Source organism: Aedes aegypti, chromosome 1, assembly GCF_002204515.2.
Source record: "Aedes aegypti strain LVP_AGWG chromosome 1, AaegL5.0 Primary Assembly, whole genome shotgun sequence".
In the NCBI taxonomy this organism is placed as follows: domain Eukaryota; kingdom Metazoa; phylum Arthropoda; class Insecta; order Diptera; family Culicidae; genus Aedes; species Aedes aegypti.
Genome location: NC_035107.1, coordinates 308014499 through 308034620, shown reverse-complemented (window position 1 = coordinate 308034620; position 20122 = coordinate 308014499). Strand labels below are relative to the sequence as shown.

At 36.7% G+C, this 20122-nt stretch overlaps 2 protein-coding genes across 5 annotated transcripts in view; one reads left to right on the top strand and one right to left on the bottom strand.

Annotated features, from left to right (window-relative positions):
* Positions 1–20122, top strand: part of LOC5564210 — a 209711-nt gene that overhangs the window by 10762 nt on the left and 178827 nt on the right. The gene's annotated exons all lie outside the window — the stretch shown is intronic.
* LOC5564410 overlaps positions 1–20122 on the bottom strand; it is a 132156-nt gene that overhangs the window by 864 nt on the left and 111170 nt on the right. For all 3 annotated transcript variants that reach the window (XM_021838488.1, XM_021838487.1, XM_021838486.1), the window contains exons 6-7: positions 18760–19113; positions 52–421 (exon numbers count right to left, since the gene is read on the bottom strand). In XM_021838488.1, the coding sequence (XP_021694180.1) occupies positions 52–421; positions 18760–19113 (724 nt within the window). The remainder of the gene's footprint in view (positions 1–51; positions 422–18759; positions 19114–20122) is intronic.

Below are 20122 nucleotides of genomic sequence, written 5' to 3'. Positions count from 1 at the left end.
AGCAAAAAAGATAACATTCTGAATTTGTTCAACATTAGAATCCAAACTTACGAGCCCGGATAGAGCGACCGCAGGAAGCCCAGTTCGTCCGTCACGCGGAAATAGTAGAAGACCGGTGTCTGGCGGAAGTTGGTCACTTCGAAGATCACCGTAATGGTCGTTCCGCGTGTTCCCGTCAGCTGAGAGTTCAGTCCCAAATCGATCTTGGTCACGGACTGGGTGGCCGTTGCCCTGCCAATGAATCCACTTTCTTCGCTTTCGGCCAAAATTTGCGACTCAGTTTGGCGCGTCTGCTTGCGAGCCGATAGGGAATGACGACCTTCTCCATGCGCGTTGCCGTCGCTGGCTCTGCTGGACGGTACAAAGTCCACGTCGTTACTGGGATCGTCGAAGCGTCGCTCCAACTCGGCATCGCCCAGTTCTGTGTGGGAAGGGGAGACGAGAATGGGAGATGAATCATTACTTTGTGAGATTAAATGCGAGAAACGATGCTGTTCGTGCCTAGAAGCGGGCTCCTTTGCGTTGAGGTTGATGCTTGCGGTCAACTATTCATGCATAATTGATAGGACAGAGGGAACCAGAGAAATGATCCGATGTAAACGTTTGAAATCTGAAACCCTATCTTGCCCCACTTTGTTATTATGTTTCCTATGGTGTGATTGTACACTTTATTTTCATATTTAATTCATGAGTCACGTGTGATTCAAGAGATGCGTTGAGTGATGAAATAATATGTTGTGAATTCTATACTTTAGTAAAAATAACCTTCGATTTGAACACATTCAAAATCTTTTGTTTGTGTTGTACCTTCAAATGCGTTTGTAAAGATTTTGATACTGATGTCCAATCCGGATTCACGGTCGAAAATGTAGTGTACACCTCATATTACACCAATGGTTCTTGGTAAAAGTTCAATATATTTCGAATTTATTTATGTGAAAATATATGAACATAGTGTGTCAGAAACGTTTGGTCAGAAGTCTGACCATAATTTAAGCTCTAAATAAATGTTCTACTTTTTGAGAGAAAGGTATTCAATATCGGCAGATAGAGATATGTTTCTATTTTTTTTAAGGACAACGTTATGCCAGGAAGATGTCAGAGATAACATAGTCGACCTTACGCCATCTTGGTTTGGCTGCTAATAGTGACGTTATTCTTATTATTGGATTCACGTCTCTACTGGGACAGAGTCTGCTTTTCAGCTCAGCAAGAACACATTTTTCTTAGTGTTCTTTGATAGCTTCCACAGTTATTAACCCTTAAGGTGATTATAGAACGAAGCCACACCACAAATTTTCAAGAGAACAAGACTTGAGAACCAAACAGCGCTCCGTGTTGAAAATTTATCGGGCACCACCAGCAGGAAGGTAATTTGATTGATTTTCATCGCGAACTGTTGTCAGATTCCCCTGTCTTGTGCACTTGAAAATTCAAAGTTTGGGTTCGTTTTATAATCACATTGAAAGGCGTGGACGACTATTTTGCAATTTTCTGCTCATATATTTAGACTATGATCAATTATCAAAATTTTAACAGTTTTGTGCAGGGTATTAAATGTACATCCAAATGCATTTACAAAGATTTTGATACTGATGTCCAATCCGGATTCACGGTCGAAAATATAGTGTACACCTCATATTCCACCAATGGTTCTTGGTAAAATTTCAATATATTTCGAATTTATTTATGTGAAAATATATGAACATAGTATATATAAAGTCTTGCAAGCTTACGTGGAATAGTTCTGAGTCACAACAACCACTTGGCCATTTGACATGTTCAGATATAGGAGAACCAACCCAAAACAAATGGTGACTTCCATATTGTGTCATTAAAAATAATATTTACTCGACCAAAGATGACCATTGGAAGTCTATCTGGTCATTTTGAATCCAGGTGAGCATTTTAAGTTCAGTTTTAGAACTACGTTTTTGATTCCAAAAGATCGACTTTTATCACCAGAATACACCCACTATGTGAAACATCAAATAACACTGTTTCAGAACATTGAAATTTTAAAAGGTAATGTTGGGACATTCTTGACGTATGGAAGCCACTTTGGGTTTTGTTTTGTTGCCCTGGTATTTAGTTCCTGAATTTAAGTTCATATTTTTAAGAAACTATGAATTGGCGTATAAATGAAGACTTGGAGGAATCATGACGAGGAATATTAAATCCAATTATTTCGTGAAGTAACTAACGAAATACTATGCTGTCAGTTAGGATTTAGTTACAAAGTTCCAATGTTTTTTTTTTTTTGAAATTGTGATTCCATTGAGAATCTTGGAAGGAAGGATGAGCATCCTAGAAAATTTCTGATTAATCCAATCAATGATCTCTCAGAATCCTCACGGAATTCAACCTCTCATAGTTCTTATTGGATGCCTCGCAGGATCCACATAAGATTTCTTGTAGGATTCACGTATGATATCAGATTTCTCGCAGAATTCTCCTCAAAGTTCTCTCAGGATTTTCTTCAGTATTATCTCACGTTTCCTATCAGAATCCTCTCAGCATTCTCTTAGATTTCTCATCAGAATCCTCTCAGAATTATCATCATAATTCTCTATGGATTCACATCACAATCCTCTTGGGATCCTCATCCGAATCCTTTAAGGAATTTTTTAAGGTATTTCATCAGCATCCTCTCAGAATTCACACCAGACTCGTCTCAAGCTTCTTATTAGAATTCTTTAAAAAATCCCTTTAAAATTTGAGGATTGATTCTCATCATAATCTTCTCAGAATTGTCTGTCATAAGAATCCTCTCAGGATTTCATAAGCATCTTATCAGAATCGTTCCAGTGATCTTATCAGAGCAGAATTCATCCAGGATTCTCATGATTAACCCGTATAGGACTGAGTGAAAGCAAAAATTCTAAAACGCTCACCGCTCAGCGAATTCTTAACGGATTCAAATGATTTTTTGTCAGTTTACTGGCCCACATATCTAGTTTCTAAAAGTGGCCAGATAAACTCGGAAATATTCCTATGACCGGAGTTATTCCTGTGGGTCACTGGGTCAAGTCGGGTAAAAAAGGACTATATTTTGGGACATGCCAAGTTACCTTTATTTTTTTGCAATGACAATCATTTTAATTTGCCTAAATCATTAAGATCTGATATTCAACAGTATAAATGAAGAGTTTTGCACCATTCGGATGTCCGGAAGAACTGGCAATAGATTTGTTGGATACTAAACCGTTTCAATTCTCGAAGAGTAATTGTGCACTGAAATGCGTTCCGATAAGCTTGGCACATATGTTCAAATACAAATTGGCTACTTTATCGTTAGTTTGAGGCGTTACGGGACCCGAAAATGGTCATTTGTAGGATCAATCAAATGCAAAACTCATAGTTATGCAATTCAATCGTTTCTCAAAAGGTTTACACTGATGATTTTTTCTTAAAATTCCGTCATATAGTGGCCACATTATAGTCGATTCCTCGAAATTATCTGTGACTTGAAATTTGCCTATCTCCAGGGGCGCAAACGCACAGTATCCTTTTCACCCGACCTGACCCAGTGACCCACCGGAATAACTTCGGCCACAGGAATATTTCCGCGTTCCTATGTCCACTTCTAGAAGCTAGATGTGTGTGCCAGTATACTGACAAAAATCATTTGAATCCATTCGGTGAGCGGTGAAGATTTTATAATTTTTGCTTTCACTCAGACCTATACGGGTTAATCATTCTAAGATTTGCATTAGAATCCTTCGAGGAATCTAGGCATAATCCTTCCTGGATTATTAACAAAATCCTTCCAGTATTCTTTCTGATTAGAAAGCTTTCTAGATTCTCTTCAGAATTCTTATTGGATTCTCATCAGAGTTCATTCTGAATTTTCAACAGAATCCTTATTCGATTTTCATCATAATCTTTCCATGATAAACATCAAATCTTTCTACGATTCTTATCCAATCTTTCTAGAATTCGTATCAGCACCATTGCAGAGATTTCGTCTGAAATCAGGATTTTGATCATAGTTCTTCCAGGATTCTCAACAGGATTCTTCAGTATAACAGCAGGACTTGTAGTGAGTCACTTTCTAGTGACTTGGTCACTTTTTTCGACCTGTTCACTAAAAAGTCACTAATTTCAACAAAAAGTCACTAACGTCATTTTTTTTCCGATAAATGGTCACTAAAGTCACTATTTTCTTACACCTTTCCAACAGAAAATGTAAAATAAATGCTGGCGAAAGCTTTGGAGAAGATTCTAACAAAATTAAGGAATCGACTGTGTTCTAAATTTTCTTGACGCAATACTAGAATAAATTTTGGCGGGAACCAAAACCAATTTGAAATTTTTTTAAATAATCTACTACAGTCAACTTTCGTTCGTTGCACTAAACCTGTAGCCCACCTAATGATAGACTTTCACTAATCGGGCTGAGTTTTTGCTGTCAAAATATTGAATTACAATAGAAATTCAGGGGTACCAACATTGATAAATCGATCTTCATGTCAAAAAGTGACGTTTATCTTCGTTTTAAATGGGTTATAGCCACCCTAACGGGTTCTCAATCAAAACGAAGCACATCTAAAGAACTTTCTGCAGTAATCTGCGGCTGTAGAAGGAATCTAAACCTGCCTTCTCACTATGGGCGGTTCCCATACAGACTTGCGGCCAAAAATATTTTTTCCATCTCATGTCGTATTTATGAGTTTAGTGATACAAATTTGATGTTTTATTTTCAAAAACAAGTTTTCGAGACTAACTTTTGAATAGGGCCTATAGCGAAACAATAAGTTGTGGTAATAATGATGCATATAAGCCATTTATGCGATTAACGTTGTACAAACCATTATAAATGTTAGAACTTATATAGAAATGATGATACGAATGATTTAGCGATATTTTTTTATTCTCTGAATTATTTTTTGGCTGTTGTTAATAGGAAATGGCTAAAAATATTGGAAAAATTCGAAAAGCCCCAAATCAAAAAAGTGCAAATTTGTGCAGCCAAATTCTTCACGATCCTTTAGTTTACATCTCAAAGTATCCTTGGAAATAAATTTTAGCCTGGGACAACTTGGGACAAAAAAGTATGAGATGTGTGAAGTTTCGATATAAAATCAAATATATTTTCTTCAGTGCACTCCCCGCATTTTCTAACCTAAAGTACGAATTTTTATTTCATTTTATTTTTCTTAGATAGCTTTTTGAATAAGCTTTCGGACAATGTATAAAGATCTGTATAAAATATTACGATTATGCAGTATATTGTATTCAATGTGTACCTTGTATTTCCATTGAATTCTTAAATTTTCTTAACAACTCTAACTTTGACATACTGTATCAATTAAAATATAAAAGATCTTGCCCTGATATTCCAGGAATAACTTAATAGAAGAGTTTACTATGGAATGATGTACAAGGAAAACCTATCAGAACAAGTCATTTTTTCGATTATTGGCCACCTGATCGCCCATAGTGCTTCTGAAAGAACCTCGTCAAAACTCCTCCGAAAGATAAGCCAGACAGTTAGGAATAACAACCAAAAAAATCAAAGGGTTTGTCAGAAACTCGTTCAGGAGTTCAAAACGAGTACTCATTATGCTAGAAATTATTTCAAGAATTACATCAAAAATTCCAACAAATAAACTACACGTTTTTCCATTGATTAACCCTTGATAATGTTTTGCACGACTTTGGTTAACTATTTCTATACAAAAACACGTCTGTAATTAATGCTTGAACATTGTTGGACAATAAATTAATCAATATTGCTATCAGCGGCGATTCCCTAACTTCAAATCCACATGTTTATGAATTTCATCAACAGAATGCATCTAATGAATAGAAATTTCTTATAAAAGACGATTTCAATCGCTACTGTTTACTTTATAATCTAAGTATGTGAAGCTAGTAATTTTCAGGGTCGTATAGCAGATAAAAGGTGAGATTACGAGTCGTCTCTGAGTGATATTATTGTTTTCAAAAAATCATTTATTAAATCCTTCAGTTGAAATGTAGATATTTCTAGAACTCAAGAAACGATTTTCTTATTAATACTTATGCATAAAAATCATCTAATTTGGTTTGTGTCGAGTTCGTATAAAAACAATTGTGTCCTGGAGTGTGGAAGAAAGGGTTTAATTTTACAAATATTTCGCTACAAAATTAGCCAGAGTTTATATGTCGTGGGCTTCGTGGCCGAGTGGTTAGTGTCGTCAGGCAGTGAGCGCATCGTGTCATGAGGTGTGGGTTCGATTCCCGCTTCAGCCATTGAAACTTTTCGTCAGAAATGTTTCGCGGCTGTGCCACTGGAGCATGCTTGTCCGTTGTCTAGTGTTAAGTTACAGTCTGTGCAGCTAAATGGCTGAAGACGGTGTCCGTGTCTCTTGTTCTTGAATTTTGGATTTAGCCAGGATTTTATTTCCAGAATATTCTGAAATTCATTCACGATTTTTTTCAAGGAAATCCGTTACAATGTTGTCTACAATCGAAATTCGAAAATTTTCCATCAGTTTATTCATAAGATTTGTAAAAATGCTTCAAGTACCGTAATTTCGGGTGAAATTGATCATTTTTCACGTTTTTTTTTCTAGTCTGTTTTCTATAATGTTAACAAAGCCAAACAACTAAATGCAGGAAAACAAGTACGAAGGTGAGCCTCATCGACTCATGTATCGAAATTTTCTAACAAATGTCATGTTAGTGTTAACAAACATTTCTAAAATAAAAAATCAGGGGATCTCATTTCGGGGTGAGTACCTCTACTTAAAAACCTTCAATGAATTTTGGCCAGTAAGTTTCCCATGATCAAAAGTTTCACTAAAAATGTCGTGATAGTTTCCGGAGTTCATGTATTTGATAAACTAAGAGTTTTCTTCCGACTGAAATTTAAAATAGTAACCTATACCAAGCTAATATTCGTCTCGTAAGAAATGGGAAGTGAAATTTCAAATGCGCTGTATTTTTGACCATTTAGGGTTTTGAGGTGCTCATTTGAAATCCACATCCAGCGGCGGCAGTAACGCGCAGATAAAATGCGCGCAATTCAAACGCAACGTAAAAAATCAAGTAGCCTTGGATTTTTTCATTCTTCAAGGATGCGAATGTTTCAAATTTGTTAAATCTGAACTATTTGGTAATTTTCTTATCACTGCGACGGTATATAGACACTTTCAGACAATCGCATTCCGTAGATTTTTCTTTCGGACCGCAATAATCAAATCTTATTCCCCAGACAGATAACTGTTAATAAATATTTCAAATGACTGCAGTTCTCTACATTCTAAACCTACTAAACATGTAGGTTAATCAATATCCACATAGAACCTATTTTCATTTCCAGTCATTTCTATGACTAATACTTGAAGTTTTGAAGTCACTTTTAGGTCACTTTATGATCACTATTTTGAGAATTTTGGTCACTAAACTCACTATTTTTTATAGTCTGACCGCTAACAGCACTGTAACAGGTATTTCAAAAATTAAATTTTGACCTTCCGAACTCAAGAAGTGGAACTTTGTTACAAAACCTGAGTTGCGGCATAATGTTTGACCGTATCCTAAATACTCTTATTTAGCTTCCGATAGTTTTACCTTTACGAAACAGTTGGATTTTATAATTCTTATGATGAGAACTCCCTGCTAATTTGCATTTTCGTGCCACAAGATTCTACCTTGAAAATTTCAATTTATATTCCGAAACCAAATACTCAAAAAGTTCAGAGTGTTCCAAATTTACAAGTTTTGTTTCGCTTAAAATGGCGTTCTGAAACTGATACCCTGCACAAAACTGTTAAAACTTTGAGATTCGATATGAGCAAAGGAGTTGAGCTACAAAGTTGAGCTCGCCCGCGCCTAATCCTTAAACTGAGAGCCTTCTTTGCCATTTTGCATCGGTTAATTTTGTGACAGGAACTATGCCCAGGGGGCTCAGATAGCCGTAGCGGTAAACGCGCAGCTATTCAGCAGGACCAAGCTGAGGGTCGTGGGTTCGAATCCCACCGGTCGAGGATCTTTTCGGGTTGGAAATTTTCTCGACTTCCCAGGGCATAGAGTATCTTCGTACCTGCCACACGATATACGCATGCAAAAATGGTCATTGGCACAGTAAGCTCTCTGTTAATAACTGTGGAAGTGCTAATAAAAACACTAAGCTGAGAAGCAGGCTTTGTCCCAGTGGGGACGTGATGCCAGAAAGAAGAAGAAGAAGAACTATGCCCAAGAATGTCAAGGAAATTTCCGGTAATCGAACCCAGACACTTTTAGCATGGCTTTGCTTCAAATCGCAGACTTTACCACGAGGGTAAGGAAGGCCGACATCGCGATATCTAGAGCATAGTGACGTTGCATGCTCCAAAAAAGCAGCCTGATGCTTAACCTACTTCTAAAGGGAGAACAAGGTCGAATAATACATAATAATAATAATAATAATGCATACTTGGCTGAATGATCTTAGCTTCTTTCGTACTGATTTGAACTTAAATATTCATTAGGATAGTTTAGTAGCGACTCGTAACTTACTATCTACCTATCCTACGAATCTAAAAATGGCTAATTGGGCAAATTTACATTATTAAGCAAACAGCTGGTTAATAATGGTCAATAATTGGTTGCCAAACAAATAATTAGTAACAAATAATTCTAACAAATCTCTTCTATTAGATGCAAATTTGTTGCTGAAATTCAAGAATATCCATTCGTGGAACAGGTAGAATTGAGGTAAGGGAATCTCCTCTGTGATTGTTCTTTTGTAATCATCCCCGGTGAGAGAATCAGGTGTGGTCTCTTACAAAACCCACCGCCACTTCTCAGCTGTTTTGAAAAAATAAGAATCGAAACCAACCTCGAATATTCAACAGCACATTTCTAGATAACCAAACAATGCTTTACGCCAAAAACATGATTGATTCACCTCCAGCGGCAACCAATTGATCAAATTTTCAGCGTAAATAGTTACTTGGATCTCCTGATGTGATTTCTTGTAATTTATAGGGGTGGCTTCGTATTACAGTGTACACTCCATAACTCGATATTCCATATCGCGATATCGATTTAAAGAACCATAGTAAAAGTTAGTTTGTTTTATGGCCACCTCGATGGTCCCTCTAACAGCAATTGCATGATTTTGTGTTCTGTAATTCGATAACTTTCCAATTTGATGGTCTCTTCGATATCGAGTTATGAGAGTTTTATGTATTTTTTCTTTGATTTTCAGCCTTCAAATAACGTTCAAAAGAAAGTGCACACCAAATTTTTATTGCAGATAATCAGCAAAAAATTGCTGTTTATTTTGTGCTGTAATTTCAGCAATCCATCCAGCAAAATAAAATTTGCAGATCGTTCAGCAAACTGGATTATCAGGAAAATGACAGTTCTTATGCTGAACGTTCAGCAATGCCCGAACTCGTTTGCTGATTAACCAGCAATTGAATTATTTCTAGTAATTTGTGGATTTAGTCAGGAAAATGAAATGTTTTCTGATAAAACCTTAAATTAAAAACTTTATTGCGTCACACATTAGAAATATACAAAAAATCCATTTTATGACTCGAAATTCGTTTTCACATAGCTGCAACATCCCAATAGTTCCACCACGAAATCGACCGTAATCATCCGTTTCCAAGCGGATCTGATGGAACTGAACAGATACTGCAACATATATGTCTGAAAATAGAAATAAATGTTTCCCAATGTATCGGAATTTTATATTTTCTTGAAGATTCGTGATATTTAAAAAAATCCGTTGGTAAATAGAAGAACTATATATTTGGCGAGACGAAAACAAACTGTACTGACGAAAGTTTTTGACAGACGTTTTGCTGGCAGTTTGCTGAATATGCAGCAACAAATATTTACTTTACTGAATAACCAGTAAAATATCAATTGCTGAAGCTCTTTCAGCATTCCATTTTGCTGGAAGGCAAACTCAGAATTTGGTGTGTGGATATCACTGGGTTGAAGGAAGCCTGACTGTAGGTTAATTTCCATTCACAGGTTTTAATTAATCCTCTCCTCTTTTTTCTCACGTTTATTGCTTTTACTGCGTTCTCAGCCGTTCGCATTTGGTTGCATTTCCCGATAACGAACTGTTCTTCATAGACAACTGCAACAGTACCTAAAGTGTACCATTAGGCGCCACGAATCTCTTTCCAAGGCATAAACCGCCTCGCCATCCCGCATCGGGGAAGCATAATGGGAAGAGTTCCGAATTGCTATCAATTAGCAGTCTCTCGGAATCAGCGGCATCATCCCTCAGTCTCGCCCGCGCTCATAGGTTCTCTTTTCGATATTTTGTTTTCTACCATGAATTATTGAGCATGAGCAGCACACCAACACAACACGTGAGACTCCCAGCGCGCGCGATCTAAACAAACAGCTGTGCGCTGGTGCTTCGACTGGCTGTGTAATGGGTGAGTTAGTCAGCCAATCGGCCGTCGAACAGTCAGAGAGCCGGTCGATCCGTCAGTTGAACCTTTCCGTTCGTCATTGATGCATCATTGTCGTGTCGTCGGTGTCCGATTTTTCGCTTCTTGACGTGGTTTGTTATTGAACTCAAGAAAGACTTTGGAGCAGAAGAAACGAAAATCGCGTAATTCGCTTACGGATTGTGCAAACGGTTGGTTTACTGTGTGATCTATGGACTTGTTTGAGCGTGGTGAAGATACAAAAGCTCTTCGACGGTTTAAACAGCGAAAGTGGCCATTAGGCCGGTTATCGCAAGAGTTGGAAGTCAGCCAAGTAGAACCGAGTCACACGTGAAGGTTAGTGTCATTTTAGTGTGTAGCATGGGGTCGAAAATAGTTACACGTTTCTTGCTTTTTGGTGACGTCACCTCTGTCTGTCGGTTGTGTTTTCTCAGCTGTCGGGAGTCGATGCCAAATAGATTGCCAAAACAGCTACATGTATACTGTGACCGGCGATTTTGCTCGAGTATTTTGTTTGGCGCGTGGTTGATTCGGCTGTGTACGTTTTGAAGTACTAATGACCTTCGCCGGGAGAGAGAGGAGCTTTCTAAGCAAGGGTACTTACTAATCTACATATGTATACTAGCCGATGGCCGATGGGTTTGCGCATGAAATGTTTGTTTTTCGTTCTGTAGAGTTCAGTAGCATCTAAAGTGAATACTACTTTACTAGATGATAATGGAATCGTATAAAACGTGAAGCATCCAATCTGAACCTAATCGTTTTTAAGTTTTGAAATGTCTTCGGGAAATTGTTACGAACTAATCATCAAGCTTATGTTGACTCGTGAAATCAAATGCTTCTTCCAGCTAAAATTCAAGTAAAGACAAATTGTTTTTGTGATTAGTAAACTAATCAAGCGAAAGATTCCTCTTTAGAAACAAACAGTTTTTTTGTCGATTAAAGCTATTTACTGAGCACACCGTAAACATTTCTATCGGCTTCCTTTGTACAACGTTGTTGGGGATCACTCGAATGTAAATCGAATGTAAGGGTGCTGCATTGGACAAAGCCAGCAACAGCTTCAAATTATAATAAGTTACAATAGGAAAAGACTGTCAACACAATGTATTAACTTCAATATGTTAATCCCAACCAGTACATGTGGATTTAGAGTGAAATTATTTGCCGCTTTAAGGCATCTAAAGAATTAACAATTCAGATGCTATGTTTGTTTATAGAATATTTAAGTTTTCTTTAATTTCCTTAAAAAAAGATTGATCTTACAAAACTACAACATAGGTGACCGAATTTTAATGAATAAATAACGTGATTGTAGATCTTCAAGGCGCGGTCGTGTTGTTTCGAATAAGATTGTTTTTAAGAGGAAACACAGAAGAACGTTTAATAAAATTATAGATGTGTGCTCTGGATTAAATCTGTTATTGTTGAAAGGATCTATGGAGGTATTTAAAAACGAATCCCTGATATTATCCAGATAATCAAGTTTTTTGGAATCCCTGAACAATTATCCAGAATAATCGCTAGAGAACTCCTGAAAAAATTTTGATAAATCACAAGAAAAATCTTTGAAGAATTCTCCTAGGAATCATTGAAAAAATAAAATCGCTAATCAAGCAAAAGGATTTCTTGGAGAGATCCCTGAAGGACTCTATAAAATACAAGAAGGAATATCTGGAGGAATTCTTTAGTAGGATTTCTTGATTCCTGGTGATATCTTCACGCTCAAAAAAGAGTTCTGGAAAACGTGAACTGTCAAAAATATACCATGACAAACCATCATGTTTTCATGAACGTTCTCGGAACTAGGCAACGCGTTCACATAAACATGATCTAGTTCAAGGTGCATTTTTTGCTTGTTGACGAGTTCACGACTGCTGTTCACGTATAAAGATTTTTTCCTGTGTTGAATGAAAAAAATTGGAGCAACCCCTGGCAGAACCTAAAGAGATATTCCTAGAGGAGTTTCACCTGAAGCGATCCCTCGAAAAAATAATATCCAGGCGTATTCTCTTGAAAAGAAGAGTTCATAGAAGAAACCATGGAGGAGCAAGGGATGACGGGGTAGGTGGTCTGATGGCTACTGCTTCTGCTTCATATGCAGAAGGTCATGGGTTCAATCCCAGGCCCGTCCCTTTCCTCGCACTGTGTAGTTGTATATCTCTCACTTGCTTCTATCTTCCATTCTAAATATATCACACTCAAACTATTCGTTCATAGCAAACGCTAGAACCAGAGACGGACAAAAAACCGTTTCCCTAACGCTTCCTACTTCCACGCGCACGCCTTTCTTACGCCTGATACATAGGCAGTCTGCTAACCACAAAAGCAAACCTCTCTGCCATGCCTTTCCCCCAATCCATACACTCCCGCATGAACTGACGTGGATGCAGTGGAATATACGGTCTACGTGGGAGTCAGTTCAATGCATCATCAATTCCTCCCCCTTCCCCTCATTGGTCTTCATTCTGACGTGGCAGGTGCCATTGTTGCCTAAAAATAGAAGATCACCAGCACTTATACACTGAGGATGCCTGTTAGTCCCAAGCAGTCATTCGGTTGGTTCCTTGTGTAAGTGCAGCTGATCTGGCGATACTGGAGTGCATCCACGGGCGGCCAATCAAGCTCAAGCTCAAGAAACCATGGAGGAGTAAGGGATGAAAATCAATGAGGTATTTTTTATCCTGAGGGAATTCCTTAAGGAATCCCATGAGGAATTTCTACAAAAATCTTTCATTGAGATAATTTTTAGAGGAATTCTTGTATCTCTGGATACATTCCTGTAGGAACTGCTGGCTGAATTCATAGAGTAATGCTTAGAGAAATTCTTGTATAAATCCTTTGTGAATTCTCTGGAAGAATCCCAGAAAAATCAAGGTTGAATTGTCAGAGGAATACCTGTAGAAATCACAGAAATTGTGCAATTTATGCTAATATTGCTGTAGAAACTTCTGGAAAAAATAATGATTGGGGCTTCTGAAATATTTCTTCATTATATTTCTGGGATACTCACTGGAATAAATCTTAGAGAAATTCTGGAAGAAATTGGTAGAAGAATACCTGATTTTGTGGCTATTCCCTAACATCAAAACTACCTGTTTTATTAAAATAAATTTATGAATTTTCACAACAAATGTGCGTTCACTGTTGATTTGAATAATTTATTTATTGTAGTAGATTCTAAGCTTCTGAGCTTGACAGTATATCGATTTCTAGTGTCGTAGAATAGATAAAATGAGTTTACGAGTCGCCTCTGACCTAAATAAATTTCTGCATGAACCTCTTAAAAATCTGTGGACGAATTATTGGTACTGCTGAAATTCCTTAAAAACTCTAGAGAATTCTTTAGAAAAATCTTTAAATTTCATGAGAGTATCTTAGCAGATGTAACTAAAGAGCCTGAAAATAATTCCTAAAGAAATTCTTAGAAAAATCTTTAAGGAATCCAATGAGGAATTACTACATAAATCATGAAAATTCCGGGAAATTACTCTGGAGAAAATCCTGAATACATTTCTGGGGCAACTTCTGGATGAATTTTTTGAAATAAAAAATCTAAAGTAATTAATAAGAGAAAATCAACAAAAACCTCTGGAACAATCTTCAAAGGAGTCTCTGGAGTAATTCTTAGCAAAAATATCTGGAATCATTTAGTGGATTTTAATTGGCATTCTTGGAGTAATTTCCGGATGAAACCTTGGCCCTTTTTTCTGGATGAATTCTTCTAGAAATTCCTACTGAAGTCCTGAAATATTTTTCGGAAGAATCCCTGGAGAACTTCTTGAATGAACCTTTGGAAGAAATTAAGTAATCTCTAGAGCTGTGAAACTCCAAAAAAGATTTTTTTGCGACAAACGAGAATCTGTTGAGAAATTTACTGCAGAAATTCCTGGAGAAACGTGTTATGAAATCCTGGCAGCAAAATTTTGAGGAAACCTGGCACAATCTTTGAAAATTACTGGCAGGTTTCTTATAGGAATACTTGAATTCCCCGAATAAATCCTGAAGTAACTCCTTGAGAAATCCTAACAGAATGTTTAGAGAATAACATGAAGAAATTTGTTAAGATACTTGAAATGAAATCCAGGGAAAAGTTCCAGGAGGAATGTCTTATAATTGGAAAGATCCTAACCAAATTTTTTCATAGATTGAAAAAGCTGAAATTTCGGAAAAATATTATCTATCATGAATATTCCTTGAAAGAATTGCTGGAGTCATTCTTATAAGAAATTCTGATGTAAGAATCATTGAATAAATTACTGAAAGAATTATTTCAGAAATTTCTGGAAAGATTCCTGGATTAATCCTTGAAGGAATCGCTTGTCATTCTTGGAAGAAATTGTAATGAAAATTTTTGAGACAACTCGCAGAAAGTCTAGGAAGATGCTCTAAAAGTATTCACAACGAAATCCCTTCTAGGAAATCCTTAGAGTGAAATTTCCTAGAAAAAAAAACTGAATTTGTTGTTTGACGTATTCTTTGAGGATATTCTAGATGAACACGGGGAAAAATGTTGGATGAAACTCTGCAGGAGTTTCTTGCGGAATCTCTGAAAGAATTTCTGAAATAATGAAATAATCACTAAAGAAATCTTTGAGGAAATTTTTGAAAGAAAATCACTGTGAAAAATCTCTGGGGAATTCTTTGGGACTAATCTACTATAAAAAAAAAGGAAAAAGAGAAATCTGAAAAAAGAATGCAATAGAAATTCCTGAAAAAATCTTCTTCTTCTTCTTGGCATTAACGCCGGCTACCCAGCGTAGTGTTCTAAGAGCACTTCCACAGTTTTTAACTGAGAGCTTTCTTTGTCAAGCTTTGAAGTCAAGGAAATTTCCATTACGAAAATATCCTGGACTGACCGGGAATCGAACTCAGACACCTTCAGCATGACTTTGCTTTGTAGCCGCGGACTCTAATCACTCGGCTAAGGAAGACCCCATTCCTGAAAAAATACTTTAGAGAATTTCTGGAGAATTGCATTACAGAATTCTAATAGCAATTTCAGGAGAAACGCCTCTGAGAACTCTTGGAACTATTTTTTGAAAACAAAATCAAGGAGGAGCCGGCCTTCTGATACCTAAAGGAAACTTAACTGGAATAGCAGGTTGCCAGATTCTCCGTGGACGATTCTTTAGACCAAATCATGAAGGAATCACTAAAAAATATCTTGAAGAATTACTGGAAAAAATCTGGAATAAATCCTAGACAAATTCCTCGCATTTTTTCAGTCAGTTCCTAGAAAAATTCGTGAAAGAAATCTTGCTTGCATTTTTTAAGAATGGTAGAGAGAAGTATCTAGTGCTATTACTGAAAGAATTTCTATACGAATTCTGGAACATTTACCTAATGATTTCTGGAAGACTGGTGGAATATATGAAAAATACTAAAAAAATAAGAACTTTCGTTTAGAAGATTCCTGGAGAAATTTTTGAAGGAATTCCTGAGAGAATACAAATATTTTTCATGAGTTTCAAATTTCAAGACAGGTTGGATAACATAACTGTGGCAATTCCTAAGAAAAACCTTGAAAAACTCCTAAGAAATACTGGTAAAATTTCTAGAGAAATAATGTGAGAATTGCTTAAAAGATTATTACATGAACCACTGGAGAAATTCATGGAACAATTTCTACTGTAATCTAAAGGTTCCCTACAGGAATTCTGGGAAAAAGCTTTGGATCTATTCCTGGAAGGATTCTTAGAAGATTTCTCTACGTATTCCTTATGAAGATATTCCTAGAGAATCCTTGTAAAAATCTTCGGAGAAATTCCTAGACGAATCTTAATAGATATTTTCCAACAAGATGTCAGTAAGAATAACCTGAAGCAATTCTTAAAGTATTCTCAAAAGAAATACCCACATAAGTCATCTAGGAATTTTCAAGAAGGAATCTTAAAAAAGTGATGTTGTAAATCCAGTAGGAAGAATCAATGGAAAGATTTTCGCAGGAAATCATGCAAGAATCGTTGGAATAATGTCAGATGGAATCCTCGATGATTTTCAGGAAGTATTCTTGGAGAAATTCCGGCTGAAACCTATGGAGAAAGTTGTGAACAAAAATGGATATGTGGAAGATTTTTTACAACTTTTAGAAAGAAAAACCTATAAATTGGTATTTTTTTAATTTATAACATCAAAGTTAAGATATTGAAGCATTGATAAAATGGTGTCAAACATAGACAAAAAAATGTTCATAACTAAATATGTAACCCAAATTACAATTTACGTCATATTACCAAATTTACAAATAGTACCGTAAATTCGGGTGAAATTGATCAGTAGGGTGAAATTGATCACCGTATCACACGATTTTATTTCCCTCTAATAGAGAACAGAAATCAATGCAACCTATAGTAAATGAACGTTGTTTGTCTCAAGTGTTGTCGAATTGCATGTTGTGAAAATTTTTGTGTTAAAGAATGTTTATTTCTATGAAAATATTCGAAAATTCCATAATCGTGTTCGGTGTGGTATTAGCAGACATCAATAAACTTATAGTTTTAAACAAGGATTTGGACATGGTGTCTGCCTGAAAATTTGTAAGAATGCTTGAAATATATTCCCAAAACAAATTCCATCATCGAAACTCGTACCAATTTGCTCAATTTGTTGAAATAATTGAATTTTTAATAGATATCAGAAGGTTTCTTCGGAAATTGCCTACATTTAGGCGTTTTCTGCGGTATTCTTGAAAATTAATTGTTTATTATTTCCATAAATCTCGCTTTGTTTAGAATTTGGCAAGCATATTTGGATTCAGGAAGCCTAAATTAAATAAGTAAAGTTGTTTTCAAAACTAACAATAATTGTTTTTACAGGTGATCAATTTCACCCCGAAAATGGATTCCTTGATTTTTTATTTTAGGGACGATTTTCAGCACTAAAATCACAACTGTATGAAAATTTCGGTATATGAGCCAATGAGGCTCACCGTCGTACTTGTTTTCCTGCATTAAGTTGTTTTGAATTGGAGACATCATAGAAAACAGACATGGAAAACAGTGAAAAATGATCAATTTCACCCGAAATTACGGTAAATTGCTTCATTTTGTATTCAAAATCTTATGAGTTAACGATGCATATTTCACTCATACTTATACCCTATTACATTTTCTGATGGCAGAATAGCAGCGGAACCGCTCATGGGGAAACCTTTTCACCGTCACTGTCATTGAAGCATTGACGTCGATGCCTCTCCACCAAGCATAAACATACGTCACTAGCAGATGCTGCTAATTCGTTAGTTCTTACTGATTGACGTGTGCTCCCGGTTGTGATGGAACTAATCAATATATCCCAACCCCTTTAGCCGGTGTTCCCTTTACTATTTCTTCTTCTCGATTGCACTGCTTGTTGCATCGAAGGAGACCCAGGACAAACCTTCATGGCGGCGCCTACTCTCGTGCCTGCTACCTACTAATATAGGTACAGTAACGGACACATAAAATGCACTTAATCCCATGCAAAATGATTAACTTTAGATTGCTATATCTCCACCGTTTCTATTTGTATGTGGCGTACTACAAACCAAACTATAAACCGTACTACTAACCCTGTTTTCCACATCCAAACTCCCAGTGTTTTCTTCGGGAAATGCAGAGGACTCCTCGGCTTCCATAAAGCAAGTAACACGTCCACATTTCCCTCCCATTCCCAAATTGATCCGCATTCTGACGCAGCCGGTGCCTTAACTGTTTGTTATAATAATGAGAACACCAGTACTTACATTGAGGATGCTACTGATCCTTACTAGTGTCTGTTGGTTTCCTGTGTTATAGCGGAGTAGCAAATCGCGGGCGGTCAATCTTAATCATGCTTATTGTGTCCTTTTTGTCAAAATTCAACCTATATGTAACTTTCGAATCAAAAGTTTTATATATCTTTTTCAACAATTCTCCTTAATTTAAGTAATTTGTAGTCTCTCACAGAAAATAAATCGATTGAGAAACGGCGGAGATACAGCTATCCGAAGTTGACAACTTTGTGTGGGAAAACGGCTTTGGTGCATTGCAAGTGTCCGATACTGTAGGTATAATATTTTTAGCACTAAACAGCAAAGTAGTCAACTGGAATAATCCCAGATCGATCGGCAAGGTTGTTTGTAGCCTTCGCTCTATACAGTTACTCTATTTTTGTTTACGCTCGATGGATTAATAATTAAACTGCTGATAACAGGTCCCATCGATGGCAGTACACTTTATTAACCCGAAATCCCTTGTAAATATTTTTCTAGGTTTTTGGGTGGTCTGAATTTTTGTTCATCGTTGTTGTCGATGGTGGTGTTGGTGATGATGATGGTAGTAATTGTTGGGCCTCACCAGCGAAAACTCCCTTATCAAACTAGTGGATTGCAACGAAAAGTGGTTACCTAGAAATTCTATCCCGTGACGCATGTCGTAGTCCGCCTTGACGATCACGCTGAACGAACTGTTGGAGTCTTGTTCCGTTGATAAGAGCTGAGTGGTCGCCGGGGCCGGGATGTCCTTCGCCGACACGTTCAGATAGTACATCCCCGAGGTGGTTGTGTTAACCCGACTGACAATGAAGAGATAATCCTGCACGGGTTGTGGGGGCTGGTTCAGGAGAGGATCGTTGTGCTGTTCGGTGGAGCGATTTTTGGCGATGATGGATGGCTTGGGAATGGGGGCAGGTTTCGTGGGTAGGGGTTCGGATCCGTTGATGTCCTGCGATACCGTGTTGTGCAGCAGGTCGATTATGTAGCCTGTTGGATATGGGACAAGAACGTTGATTAGTTATTTGAGAGATTTTGAGGATGATTTGTGAAATGGTATCAAAATTAGATTGTAGCTTAACGATATTAACATTTAACACAGTTTCCCCGGTCAATACGATTAGTTGTTAGCTAGGGAATTTCTATATTGTTGTTAGAAACAATTATTCGATTATTTTTTAGGCTGTACAATGTCTGCGTTTAAAATTATACACAATGAAGATTTTTATGAAAATAATTGTAATTTAAAAACGAAATACCTAGGATATTAGAATTTTTGAACAAAGATAATGGATTGGTGTTTTTCAAGATATGAACCACTTACTGACCTTTTTATCTTTTAGTGGTTTCCTCTAATTGTTCTACTTTGGAGTTTTTCTAGGGATTCCACCAGAAATTCTTCCTAAAATTTTACCTTGAATTAGAACAATAATTCCTCTAAAAATTTATCCACAACAATTTATTCAACTAAAAATTCCTTTGGTAAATATCCTTCAGGCCTACCTGCAGGAATTCATCCTGGAATTCTTCTAGATATTCTTTTTTTTTCAAATATCCTCTACAAATTATACAAATACAAAATTCTTCAGGGATTACTCCAAGGCTGCCTCCAAGAATTCCTCCAGAGGCAGCTATAACAATCTCTTCAAATGTTTCTTCAGTAATTTCTGTAAAAGTTAGTTCCAAGGATTCCATCACGCATTATCCAGGAATTACATCACGAATTATTCTAGAAACTTATCCAGGGATTCCTCAAGAAATTTCTCACCAGAAATTCCACCAGGGATTTCATCAGGGCTTTTATCATGGCTTCCTCTTTAAATTCCAAAAGAAATTTCTGCAGCGATTCTTTCTGGTAATTTTTCTAAGGATTTCCCCGGGGATTTATCCAAAAATTTTCCAAGGGATTTCTTCAGTAATTCTTCAAAAATTCCACCAAAAATCCACCAAAGATTGAATGAAGAAAACGAAACTTCATGAATTCTTTAATAGATCTTTC